This window comes from Myiozetetes cayanensis, unplaced genomic scaffold (genome assembly GCF_022539395.1).
Source record: "Myiozetetes cayanensis isolate MyiCay16 unplaced genomic scaffold, myiCay2020 scf31, whole genome shotgun sequence".
Lineage (NCBI taxonomy): Eukaryota > Metazoa > Chordata > Aves > Passeriformes > Tyrannidae > Myiozetetes > Myiozetetes cayanensis.
In genome coordinates this window covers 1,735,256-1,749,189 of record NW_026087533.1, presented here as the reverse complement: position 1 = coordinate 1,749,189, position 13,934 = coordinate 1,735,256, and the positions used below count along the sequence as shown (strand labels likewise).

At 58.8% G+C, this 13,934-nt stretch overlaps 1 protein-coding gene across 3 annotated transcripts in view; it reads right to left on the bottom strand.

The window, feature by feature from the left end:
- The window catches only part of NKAIN1 (sodium/potassium transporting ATPase interacting 1), a 29,383-nt gene extending 15,653 nt beyond the window's left edge, over positions 1-13,730 (bottom strand). For 2 of the 3 annotated variants that reach the window (XM_050326244.1, XM_050326247.1), the window contains exon 1: positions 13,417-13,730. In XM_050326244.1, the coding sequence (XP_050182201.1) occupies positions 13,417-13,470 (54 nt within the window). In that variant the 5' untranslated portion in view covers positions 13,471-13,730. Of the gene's footprint in view, positions 1-27; positions 88-13,416 lie in introns of those variants that run through there. The other variant, XM_050326245.1, reaches the window with a different exon arrangement.
- Between the last annotated feature and the right edge of the window lie 204 nt (positions 13,731-13,934).

Sequence of the window (13,934 nt, the reverse complement as noted above, 5' to 3'; positions counted from 1 at the left end):
GGGGCCTCTGTGCTTCCTCTTTCTTACCCCACGGATGCAGGAGCTTCCAGCACACGGGTGGAACATCCCAGGTCTCCCGATGTGGCTGTGGGGGGCACAGGCAGAGATTTGGAGGGGTGTGGGTCCCTCACCACAGCTTCCCAGCACCCCTCTGACGGCTTTCCTTCCTCCTGCCTGTTTTATTTCCCCCTCATTCCCGGTTATTTATTTATTTAATTCCCGTGCATCTGGCGGCGTTGCCATGGGAACGCAGCCCCGGCTGGGTGTGCTTGTCTAGACACTGCACCCCTGGATCCCGCTGGAAAACTGCTCCATGGGCTGCACCCCTGGGTGCTTCCCACCCCCTGGGCCCCCCCAGGACCTGTAGGGATGGATCCCCTCCAAGCCCTGCTCCCAGATCCGTGTTGGTGGCTCCATCTGTCCCTGAGGGTTCCATCAGGGAGGGTTGGGAGGGACAGCCTTGGGGTGTCTAATGGCAATAACAAAATAATAATAATAATATCATCCCCTAAACATAACAGACTAAATCCAGCCCCTCCAGTTCTGGCTCCATCCCAGGGAAGGGAAACTGAGGCACAAAAGCTTCCCAAGTGCTGGGATCACCAAAACCTGGAGCTGTGGTTGTTCCCACGTGGAAAGGAATGTTCCATCAGCCCCTCCTGATGATCCTTGCCTCAGGAGGGGGTCCTCCTGATTTACCTCACTAAAACTAAGCCCAGAGCCCTGTCAGCTCCCCAAAATGCGGGGTTTGGGTGAATTTGTCTCCTGACAGCTCTGATGTCCCAGCGAGGACCCCCAGGAATTTTGATATCACTTTTTTCCCCCCCAAAAAAATGTCATAAATTCCCTGGGAACAGGCCGGTTTAACCGATGTATCACTGATACAACATTACACCTACTTAACTCTGAAACGATATTGCATCTCCTGGGCTTTCCTACCACATCCCAGCTCTTTATCTGCACCGGCCCCGTAAATGCCACCATGGGACACTTTCCTTCCTCTTGCCTCCCAGCCGGGAAACTTTTCCTCGCCGAGGGAAAGCCGAGGCAATCGAAGCAGCTCAATTCCCTGCCTGCCCATCAGAGCCTGACTCTGGAGCGATGCAATCCTGCACAACAGGCTTTATTTTCCCCCGGGGGATTGCTCCATCCCCTCGGGAATTGCTGCAGAAGGAGGCTGGGATGGACCTGTCAATCCCCCCAGCCCGACCTTGCCACGACCTTGGGGTGCCCACGGGGTGGTGGCACTGGTGGGATAGGGTGAGGGGATGCCATCCCGTCTGTTTTGTCCATCTCACCCCATGTCATCCATCCTATGCATCCCATTCCATCCATCTCGTGTATCCCATCCATCCCACTCCACACATCCTGTGTATCCCATCCCATACCTCCTATGTATTCCATCCTCTCTCAATCCCATTCATCTCATCCATCCCCACATCCCATCCATCCCAGCCATCAATCCCATTCCATCCAACCTATACATCCCATCCCATCCCATCCCATCCCATCCCATCCCATCCCATCCCATCCCATCCCATCCCATCCCATCCCATCCCATCCCAATCCCAATCATCTCATCCATCCACACATTCCATCCATCCCCATCCATCAATCCCATTCCATCTTGTGCATCCCATGCATTCAATTCATTCTATCCCATCCCATCCATCATATCCCTCAATCCCATCTCATCCCATTTCAGTCATCCCACCCATCCCATCCATCCCACTCCACAGCAAATAACCCCCTTTTCCTGCTCTTGGGCTTAAATTTGGGGGGGGTTGGTGCTTAAATCTGGGGGATTTTTGGCTTAAATTTGGGAGATCTTGGGCTTAAATCTAAGGGTTTGTGAATTTCATGTGGATTTAAACCTGGGAGATCTTGGTCTTAGATCTGGGAGAACTTGGGCTTAAATTTGGGGATCTTTGGCTTAGGTCTGGAGGAGCCAAGGTTTGAATTTTGGAATCTTTGTCTCAGATTTGGGAGAGTTTGTGTTTAAATCTGGGGAGCTGGGGGCTTGAATTTGGGGATCTCGGTCTTAGATCTGGTGGATTTGGGGCTTAAATTCAGGAGATCTTGGGCTTAAATTTGACAGACCTTCAGTTTAGACCTGGGAGATCTTGGGCACTTGGAAAGGGGACTGATCCTGCTCCAATCCAGTCTGGGAGTGAGGCAGGGCTTAAATCTGGGGGATTTGAGGTTTAAATCTGGGGAATTCAGGGCTTAAATCTGGGGAATTTGGGGCTTAAATTTGGGAATCTTGGGTTTAAACCTCGGCGAGTGCACAGGCAGAGTGAATGAGACGGGAAACCAGGAGGCACCCAGGAATCTGAGCCCCTAAATAACAAGTTTTTGGGATGAAACAAGAGACAAAGGCCAGGAGTGGCCGTGGATAGGGAGCTGGGAAAAGCAGCTTCGAGCAACTGGAAAGCAGAGGAGAGGGATGACCAAAATTTCCCAAAGCACACACCGGGATGGGCCAGGGTGGATCCTGGATCACCCCCAGCCTGTGGCTGCTGAGCCCTGGGGACGAGGATTAAGCCTCAGGCAATTTCCATGCTAATTTTCCTGGTTCAGCCCTTTATCCCAACATCTGTGAGAAGCAGGAGGTATTTTCCCTCCCAAATCTCAAAGACACCGTTAATATAATCCGATAGAGGGGAGGGGAAAAAAAAGAAAAAATATATATATATACATGGACATAAAAAGTCCAATTTACCGACTTATTTAGTGACACTTTCCGTAATCAATTCTCCCAGGGAAGAAACACTGATTAAAGCCAAGCGCATCGCTATGGAAACCGGCATTCCCTCCTCCCACGGCCCGCGGGCCGGGAAGGAGAAAATCGGGTGAGGAAATCTGCCTGGTAACAGCCCCGTTAATGAGCCGGGGAGCGAAAATAATCCCCGGGAGCGGCCGCGAAAGGAGCAGCCGGCGGCAGCCGGTGGGGAGGCGAAACAGCGCCCGTGCCTCCCAAAATATTGATTTTTATGGGAGGGTAGGAGCCGTTTAGGAGGAGGAAGAGGAGGAGGGGATGCTCCCGCGTGCTGGAGGGATGAAGGGGACATCTGGAGGTGGTCCCTCCCGGGTGACGGTGTGCACCGCCCAGCCCGGGCAGTGTGGGTGCTCCTTCCAGCGTTTATCCGGGTTTTTTTTTTTAGGCTTCAAGTGAAGGATAAACCCACGCTGAGACGCGGGTTTAGGAGGTTCAGCTGCCCAGGGAGGAGGCGGCTGGCAGCACAAGAGGGATTTAGAGGACAACCCCAGTGGGTTTCCCTCTCCTCGGGGTAATTCCACAATCCACAGGCACCCACGACTGCCGGTGACGGGCACTGCTTCCCGCTGCCCACCCCCGTCCCCGGGGGCCAGGACTTCTTAGGGAACCGGGGTCTTGTGCTCATTTTTCCACTGAATAACGGAACCTGGAGGGTCCGGGGGTCTCCTCCTGGCTGGGTGTGTCCCTCACTGCTGTCGATCCCTGTGATCCCTTCTCTCTTGATCCCGACTACCCTTTGCTGTCGATCCTGATGATCCCTTTGCTGTCGATCCCGACTATCCTTTTTCTGTCCATCCCAACTATCCATTTGCTGTCAATCCCAACGATCTCTTTGCTGTTGATCCCGAGGATTCCTTGGCTACTGATCCCAGTCATCAATTTGCTGTTGATCCTGACTATCCCTTTGCTATTGATCCCAACTATCCCTATGCTGTTGATCCCAACAATCCTTTGCTGATTCTTATAATCCCTTTACTGTTGATCCCAGTGACCCTTTTGCTGTTGATCCCACTGGTCCCTCCTCTGTTGATCCCGGTGATCCCTCCTCTGTTGATCCCGACTCTCCCACTGATCCCGCCCATCCCTTTCCTGTTGATCCCGAGCCGTGTGTGCCTCCGGCGGGTTCTGCCCCTCAGGGATCAGCAGCTGCCGGGGCCAGGAGCTCATTAGAGACTCCTTAAACAGCCATAAAAATCACTTCCATTAATTGCTCCATCCTCCCTTTATCCCCTCTGCCTGCAGGAGGGGTTTTTGGGGTCGGGATTTACCGTCCCCTTGGCTGTGTGGGGGGGGATCCTGCCCTTCAACCATGGGACGTGACCCTGGGATGTTGGGACGGGTGACAACGTCATGGTTGAGCATCCCAAACACCCCAAACCCTGCAGCAACACCCGCCTGGCACAGTCCCCCTGATCCAACAGGGGTGAGAGCCTGTCCCACTGCCATCAGGGCCAGCCCCACTACAGGGAAACTGGGATTTTTTTCCCCAAACCTGTAGTTTTTTCCACCATAACCACATGGGATTTTCCCCAAAAAACTTGGGGGTTTCCCACTTTTTCCACCATCCCATTTTAATCACGTGGGATGGCTTTACCAGCTGCCCCATGCCATCCCCTCCCGTGGAGGCACCCACAGGAGGGATGAGGATTTCCACATCCAAATATTTGGGGGAAAACCTCACCCAGTGGCACCCATGGACACAGCCCTGGGGTGGAACATGACGTGGACATGGGAATGATGCTCCCACCACCTCCTGGGGTCCCCTGTGGGCCCCAAACCATGGGAAGTGGGGCTGTGGGTGTTGTCCCTGTGACCTCCTGCTCCTTCCCCTCCTGTGCAGGGTGGGGGAGACCAACCCCACACGGACCCCGCTAACGAGGGCAGCGCTAATTGCTGAGCCCACTCCCCATGTATAATTCAAGGCCCTTTGTTAGGGCTGGGTTTGCTTTGTCTGGGAAGTGCCACCTCCCCACGGGACCCCGACCCAGACACTGCTCTGCTCCCTCCCAGGGGGCTGGATTAAAACTAATTAGGGCCTGGGGCTGCTGAGAGTCAGGGGATGGGGTCGTTAACGGGGTCGGGGTCATTAGTGGGGTCGGCATCCCCCCTCCTGGAGGAGAGGATGGGGCAGGGGGACATGGGGAGAGACCCAGAACCCCATTTCCCATTTTGGGACCCATGGGGGAGCCCCAAAGGGTGGGGGGAAACATCAGTCCTGTATCCAGGCCATGGGTGCTGTTGGACTGAGTCTTCCCCCCAAATTTTGAGGTGGAAATCCTGACCCTTCCTGGGGTGCACCCAAAGAGGAGGCAGCAGCCTGGGGTGCACCCAGCTCCTGGATGGTGTGGGGAGAGTGCTCGTGGGATGATGGGGTGAACCTGCACCCGATGGGGTGTAAACCAGCCCAAAACTCGTGAGGGTGTCCCTAAATACATCCCCTGACACCCAGCAGGGCCCCAGGCAGACACCCCAGATTTCACAGCTGCTGAGCTTCAGGGTGTGTGTGGGGGAAAGAGTGACTATATATAAATAAAACCTGTACTAATCAGTTGGTGTTTATGGAGTGGGTCACAACACCTCGGGGCTGCTGCTGCTGCCACGTGGAATCCTCGGAGCCACTGAGTCCCAGATGTGACGTGAATTCCCAGGAGGGAACCAAACAGGTCTCAGCTCTGATCCTGTGATAATCCCCCATCCTTCCAGACTCTCTCCCTGTCCCTCCTGGGGGGAAATGGGGGGATATCCCTGGAGCAAAGTGTGACTGCCGTGCCAGGGAGATGTCACCACGTGCCACCCCCAGCCCCTGGGAGGGAAGGGACACCCTCAGACCCCCCAGACTGCCCCGTGACCACTCCAGGGGTCCCCACACGGGCACTCAGTGCCACCCCCGTGCCCATCACAGGGCTCTTGCTGTGTCCCCCCCTCCCTGAACAGAGGGAAAACAGCACCAGATGCTCCGGGAAGGGGCCAGGGAAGGATGGTTCCCACTGAGATTCCCGGCAGCTGCCGAGGGGAATTGGGAGGGGAGTTGGCAACCGGTGAGGGGCTGGAAGTGGCAGCAGAGGAGGGGCCAGTAGGGGACGGGAGCTGAGGGGTCCCACAAGGCACAGATGGAGAGGATGTGTCCCTGGGGCGGGTGAGGGAGACAGGGCCAGTTCCTGAGCCAAAACAGAGGTGGGGAAAGTAGAGAAAACACAAATCTGAGCCTGCAAAGGGTTTGGGTGAAGCTGCCGGCCCTGGACCTGGCTGCTGCATCCACAGGGTGTGTCCTGAGTCCCCTCCCAGGGCTCCCAGGCAGTGGGAGCATAGCTGGACCCCACAGCCACAGCCACCACCACACTGCCCTGCCTCCCACTGCCCCTGGGATCCAGTGGGGCTGAGGAGGAGGGGGATGTGATGGGAGAGAGCCCAGGGAAGGGACAAGGACTCTCAGGGTGACATTCCCAGGCTCTGGCTGAGGCCCACCATTAATCTGAGCTGTTCCTGCACAGAACTGGAGCACAGATGGGTTTTTCCAGGGGGTCCCATTAACCTCAGCATCCCAGGCATCCTCCACTCCCACTCCAGGCATCCTCCATGCTCACCTGGGCACCCTCCTCTCTGACCCTGAGCATCCTCCACTCTCTCCTCAGTTCCCATCCCAACCGTCCTCCCTGCCCAGCTCAAGCACCCTCCACTCCCTGAGCACCCTCCAGGGTCATTCCTGAGCACCCTCCAGGGTCATTCCTGAGCACCCTCCAGGATGACCCAACATCCTCCACTCCAGCTGGAGCATCACCCTCTCTGCTCCCACCCTGAGCTTCCTCCCCTTCCCTGGGGCGTTTCCCAGCTAAACTCTGTGTCTGGGTGTCCCTCTGGGATGGCACAGAGGAGAGAGGCACCACTCCAGTGACACCCCCAAAGCCCCAGACTGGGACAGAGCCAGGCCATTCCCAGCCCTTTGGTTTCCCAAATCCCATCCATCAAACCTTCCGGATTTTCCTTCCCCGGCAAGACAGCAGGGGAAGCAAAGCCTGTCTGCTCCATCTCCTCCCCACATTCCCAGTGTTCCCAGGACACTCAGCTACGGTGGGAAAGGGCCTCGCTGTGGATCCGGCCATGGGAAGAGACCGGAGTGACCCAGGGTGCTAATTAGCCCTAATCAAGGTAATTAGCCCCAGGGCCAAGCAGGGCAGCCCCTGTGTGTGACAGCCCAGCTGTGACCCCGGGCCAGGCACGTCTGGGATGAGACACTGGGGGCTTTGCAGGGCCATTGTCACCACCAGCCTGGGGGTGGCCGAGGGTGCTCAGCACCCCCCCCACACCCAGGGGACAGGTGCCCTCTGCCAGGTGGGAGCCAGGATGTGGCCCTGCTCGTGGGTCCCTCCTGGATGGTTCCCACCCCACCACGTCCTGCTGACACCCCTCAGCTCGGCTGGGGGGGTCTCACTGGCTCTGGGGACACACGGCTGGATTCACCACAGCCTCCCTGACACTTGTTTTGCTCACTAGTTTTGGGCAGCTGGGGGGATGTGCCCCCCAAATCCAGCCCTCCTGCATCCCCCCTCCTGAGCTCTTGCTTCCTAAACCCCCTGAATTCCTTAAAATCTACATTATGTGTTTTCTGGCTTTTAAGGCATCACCCCCAGCACTGCCAGGGTCATGCTGAGCCCCCTAAACACTCACCCTGAGCCCCCAGACCCCCTGTGGGCTCCCAAGTGCCTGGTGGGGAAGGGGGAGCCATCACCCCACCTCCTACCAGGGACAAGAGGTTAGAAAAAACCATATTAAATAAATCCAGCCCCACTGATCCCATGTGGGGGCACATCCAGCCCCACTAACCCCATCTGAGGGCAGAGAAAAAGCAGCACTTGGGCAATGTTGGTTTTTTTTTTTTCTCCCCAAATCTCCTTCTGCCTCGGAGAGAAACCCAAAGAGGGGTGGGGTGAAATTCCCCAGCCCAGCACATGGGAGCTGTTATTAATCTTACTAATAAACCACTGGGGGTTTAATGTCCTGTTTAAACACGGCTGGGGCCGCTCTCTGCCAACTCTGCCTTTCAAGTTTCCCAAGCCCGTTAGGTGCATCCTTTGAAAATTGAAATAAATAGCTGCTTTCAGATGGAGGGAGAGGAAAAAAAAACAATGCCAAGGGGGCCTTCCTGAGCCCCTCTGCTGCTCCAGGCACTCCCTGGGATTCAGGAAGGATGTTTTCACCCTGCCCAGCCCACAGCGCTCCATCACTTCCAGCCAAGCTGCCCCCGGGGCGGGGCAAGGACATCCCAGAGCATCCAGGGAGGGTGAGGGATGGGGATGGAGCCTGGAGGGTTGGGATGAGGGGTTGGAAGCTGCCCACTCACCCGTGTTCAGTTCATCTGTGGATACACAATAACCTGCATCTCGTGGTTGGTGCTGGAGGGGCTGTGGGGACACCCGGGACAGGAGGGGTTTGTGGCTCTTCCATCCCTGCCCTGTGTTCCTACTCATTTTCTCCCCTTTTCCAGAAGGATGTGACATCCCCAAGCAGCAGCTGGATCATCCCAGGGGCTGCTCATCCCTTTGGAGGGAGGTGATGCCAGCAGGACCCTGTTCTCTTGGTGATGGATTTTGGAATGGGAAGCCCAGCTGCCCCACGGGATGGCAGGGCTGCAGTTCCAGGGGGCCTGTCCCTCACTCCCCTGTGCTCACCACCACCCCATCACCCCACACATTGTCTCCAGCCATGATTTTATTCCGTTCCTCCTTTCTGTCTATTCCTGAAAAGAGCAGCATTGATTTTTTATAGAGCTAATTCTCCTCCTAACAGAAGCCACCTGGGATTAAATCAAATTGCTTATCGGCCTCCCAGCACTGCCAGGACAGCTCAGCCCCTTCCAGCAGCCAAACCTGGGAGCTCGAGGAGGAACAAGACCCAGGTTTGGCTTGGACAAGACTCATTTTCCCAGATATCCATCAGCCAACCTGCTTTAGGCTTTGCTGATCACATCAACCTTTCCTTCCCGGGCTCTCACAGCTTCAGTGTCAGGCCAGGCTGTTTTCAGGCTCATCCTCTTTATTTTCTCTACCACCCAGCCCTGCAAGACATTTATTTTCCAGCCCCCCTCCCTCCCAGCTCTGTTACAAACTGGCATGAGTGATTTAGGGAGCTCTTCAAGCGGCCTCATTAATCCTCTCGGGGACGCGTTGGTCCTGCGAATTTAGACGTACGGCACTTTAATCGCGGTTTTAATTGTGAGCTGGGAGGCTCTGCCTTCCCAAACACACCTCAATAAACCTTTATGGCTCTGCCTGGGTGTGGGGGAAGATGTGCCAGAGGATGCTCCTCCACGTGGAGGTCCCTCCAGGCTGATGCTCCCCCCCCTCCCGTGGGTTTTGGGGCGCTCACCCGCGGAGGTGACGAGGTAGGTGGGGGATTTTCCCGCCCCTAACACGCGGTTCCCACCCTGGGGCAGTTCCTGGGTCCTCGTGCTGCCCATCCCTGGAGCATTCCCGTCTCTCCAGGGCAGCTCCCACCGCCCCGCAGCATCCCCTGGCTGAGGCATCGCTGCACCCACCATGTCCCACCCCACGGAGAGCGAGGGGCTCTGCCAGCCCCCCCATTTCCATGGCAACCATGCAAATGGGAGAGCGCTCCGTAATCATTAGGGAGCGGGAGCCGAGCAGTACAAACAGTGGCGGCAGTAGATTACAAGCCCATTACCAACAGTCGCACCTTCTGAGCGCTGGTAATTACACCTAATTGTGCATTTAATTGTGTAATTGAAAACCTCCATCCCCGAGTTCAGCCCGGGGCTCCTTTTCCCCCTTTTCCCAGGGAGGGGGACGGCGGCGGGGGCAGCTCCGGCCCCGCTGCCCTCGTGCCATCCCCGTGCCGAGGATGTGGCACGATGGGAACCCTGCGAGGACAAAAGATGCCGGTGGATGGGTGTCACTGGTGGCCTCCCGGATGGCCAGAACCAGGGGAGTCAGGGCAGGAGGGGTGGTGGGGACAGGAGGGCCATGGGGTGCAGAGGGATCCCGCTGGGGAAGGGCAGTCACACACGGCTGGGGGGTGGCTGAGGGATGCAGGGGATGGACCATCCTCTCCCTTCCCCCATCCCTCGTTAGGCTGAGCACGTTATCTCCTTCTGCAGGCTCGGAGATGGGGGGCACACCCCAGAGGCTGCTGGGGCCCGCTGTGAACCCCAAGGCCTGGGCACAGGGATGGGATGGGATGGATCCATAGCCATTCTCCTGCACCCCAAACCCCGGGAGGCTGTGGGAGCAGGGATGGCAGAGTGGCACCCCATGGCACCCCACAGCACCCCAAAGCACCAGCCCCAGAGGCTCAGCCAGGTGGGAGGTGCCAACCCAGCTGTGCTTTCCCAGCCCCTGGAGGGAGGAGGGAGAAACAAAGAAGGAAACGAAGCCCTGGCTGGGAGTGACGCCGAGCTGGGCCAGCCAGAGGTGTGAGCTCTGAGCAGCCCCTGAGCCCACCCAGCCCTGGGGCTGAGTTGGATCCACCCCCCAACCCACCCCACCCCACTGGGGCAGGCAGTGGGGTCACTGCTTTGGGGTGGAGAAGGAGCCAGCTCAGGCAAGGAGCGGGATGGCCAAGGGACACAGGACAGCAGCTGGACATATCCAGCCAGAGCTCAGCTCCCAGCAGTCCTTATCCCAGTATCCCCATACCCTCTGGGGCTGGAACACCTCCCTGTAGCACCAGGGCTGTCCCAGTCTACAACCAGCACCATGAGGATTCAGAGCTAACAAGTGTTGTGGCTCGAGGCTCCCACTCCCCGTGCTGCCAGTGCCAGACAGGGTGGCATCACCTTGGGTTCGTGTTCCATCCAACCACCTCAGCAGCTCTCACTTCACAGAAATTAAAGGTAAATCCTCCTGACAACAACAGGCATCACAGGCTCTCCCAGATGATGGGGAAGAGCAACAAAACCCAGGGGTTTTGATTCCATCCCACCTCATTATCATGAATACCTGCTGGTGGCCCCTCCCAGGGGCGGTGGGTGCCTGCCAAGTGGGTTTTTTCCAGGGAAAAACCATAAATGGAGGCCAAGTCTGGCAGGTGCTGCTCTGTCCCCAGGGCCAGAGTCACCCAGCACTGGCAGCATCGCCCTGTGAGCAGCGAAGGAGCTCGGAGGGTGTTTGGATGCTTCAAAATGGCTGCCCTGGGCTCCCTGTGGTGCCATGGCCCTAAAAACAGTTTCCCAAAGTGGTTTAGGTGTGGGGTGGAGTGGGCAAGGCTCTGCAGGGCCCCTCCAGACCAGGCACCGTGTGCCCACCATGTGGTACCTGCAGCCGTGGAGCCACCCTGAGCATCCCTGTGAGCAGGGGGGACCAGGGACAAGGGACCAGGGACAAGGGACCAGGCTGCAGGTACTGGGGAAGCCAGCAGGGGTGTGGGAGGTGCCCCTGGGGTGATGGTGACACACGGGGTGCCGTGGGAAGGTGCCTGTGGGAAGGTGGCCGGGCAGTGAGGACCAGCAGGAGGTGGTGGCGTCACCCCAGGAGGGCTGAATGTCACCCACGCTGCTCGTTTTGGGGACACTGAGGCCCAGGGTGGTCAGGGGGGGTTGACAAGATGAGGAGGTTTAACTGTGGCACTGAGCTAGTCCTGCAGAGACTGGGCACAGCTTCCCAGGCAGCTCCAGCACACACCAGTACAGCCCCAGCCCCAGAGCTGGGCACACTGGGAGCACAGCTGTCCACACCCACGGAACAAAGGGCCCAGGACAGGTATCAGGGCCACCTGGAGGGGGGGACATGAGCCCCGTGGTGACAACCCCACAAAGGGGAGCAGGAATGGGGTCAGGGGACATCTCTGCTCCTCGTTGTTCCCTCACAGCCGTGGCACTGCCTGCTCTGTGCCCCCTGGCCGTGCCACCTCGGGGATGAAGAGTGGCCTTGGTCACCCCAAGGGACACCTTGATGTCACCTCCACCACCCTGGGGCTGGCTCAGAACAGGCACCCAGAGCCTTCACCCCGGGCAGGGCAGGAGGTGCCACTGCCAAGCCATGAGGTGCTGGCAGTGGGGGCCTGGTGGGATGGAAGCTGCTGCCTCCGAAGCCAGGAAGGAGCTTGGGAGATCATCCTGCAGGATGAGAGGGGATGAGCTGGGTTTGGGAGCGGAAGGGTCACTGCTAAAGGGACAGTTTTGGAGCTGAGCCTTTGGGGATGCCAACAGCACCAGGACACACGATGGGAGAGGGTGGAGGGCACAGCCTGACCCCAATTAGCAGCACCAAGTTTCTCTGGGTGTGAGCAGGAGCTGCCCTCCCAGCCCAGGAGCTCGCAACAATTCAGCTTTCCCCTAAAATAAATGGGTTAAAATCTCCGGGATCCGGGATATCTGAGGGAATAAATGCCAGCAAACACGTTTGGGAGCCGAGCTGTGAAAAGGGAAGTGACCAAAAGCCAGGAAACTCCCGCACAACAGAGAAACACCCGCTGGATTTATCCTGAAGGAGGGGGAAGGTGAGCGAAACGCAAAGCGAGACTTTACACAGCGAACGGAGGGGACAGCTGGGGACACGGAGGCCATTCCCACTGGGAATGGCGGGACTTCAGCCCGGGGACGAGCCACCCGGGATTGAGGACTGGCCTCAAAGCTCCCTCATCCCCCCAGAAACACCCAGTGTCCCCCCTCCACCCAAAAGCGGGGACCCCTCCCCGCTCCCTGCCTTTCCAAGGATGAGGAATGAATGAACAGGAGCGGCGCCGGGAAGAAAGTGCCCGTCAGCAGGATGGCACCGTCCCCTCCAGAGCGGCTCCGGAACCCGTTTCCATCGCTGCCTCCATCCACCCACCGCCCCCCGATGGCGGGGACGCCACGGGCTGACCCCCCCGGGTTCCAGCAATCCCCCCTTCCCCCTTTTCTCCTCACCGTGAGGAGCTCCCGCACTGCCGCGGGGGCAACTCGGAGGATGCTGATTGTACATGAACCAACCGCCCCGCCGGGATAATTAATCGCGACATCGTCGGCGCTGGTTTGAGCAGAAACCCCCTCTCCCGAATCCCCCCCGCGCTCCCTTCGCCCGCTGCTGTGGCAGCGCCTGATGAAGATTGATTCACGGGCGGCGGCAAGTGCAGCACTGAATTACCGCGCAGACCGGCAATCCCATTAAAATTAAACCTTTCCTTTCTCCTCGCCCCCCGCATCCCGGTGTCCCCCCCGCCGCGGGCCGGTGGGTCCCGCTCGGAGCCAGGAGAGTTTCCAAAGTGCTGGCAGCGGCTCCAAGTTTTTCCCTCTTGCCCCGACTCGGGGGAGCGGCACCCCAAGAAACATCCTTGGGAGTCCACCAGGATTGGGAAACCGCCGGCGGGAGCGAACTCGGAGGGAAGCGATTGCAGTTGGGAACAAAGCTCACACCTGCCAGAGACGCAGCCCCCGGGCTCTTGACAGCGCCGGGAGCGGGTGCCCATCCATCTCCCCGGCCAGCGCTGGGGTAGGGCACGAGGGTGGCTTTTTGGTTAGCATTTTTCCTTTTCTTAGGTGTTTTCTTTTTTTTTTTTTTTTTTTTTTTTTTTTTTTGGGAGTGGGGTGATGGTGAAGCATCCCCGAGCCGGTCCCCACGCAAGGTCACCGCCGAGGCGGCGTGGGGAGCGGTGACAGGCAGCAGCCCTCCCGCACAAAGCACCGCCGGCATGCCGATGAGCCTTACCAGCTGCAGGCAGCAGAATCCCACCAGCGTGCACCGCCCGTTGCATCTCCCCATGGCTCCCCAGCCGGATCCTCGGGGCTCCCTCACCGTGGCCTCTCGCCGCCGCCGCCGCGCTCCAGCTCCTCACCCGGGGAGCGTCCAGGGAGGCTCCAGCACCATGTCCTGCTCTCCAGCCCCGCCGGCTCAGCACCGTGGCGGGCTGCGCTCGGCGCGGGGCATCATCGCCCCCCTTCTCATTCTTCTCCCTCCGCCCCCCGCCCCGCTACAGCGCGCTGGGGCGGCGCGGGGGCCGCGCATCCCCGGCCCGGCCCGGCGCGGAGCCGCCCGCTCCGCTATTGTCTCCCGCACAGCCCCGGGCGGGCGGGGCCGGGCGGCAGGGCCGGAACAAGGCGGGCCGCGGCAGCCGGCGGGGCGCGGCGGGCGGCGCGGCCGGGCGGGGCGCGGGGGCCGGGCACGCCGCGCCGACACGAGCCCTTGGAGGGCTCCGGGGGTGCGGGCGGAGCGGCCCCTCCGCAGCA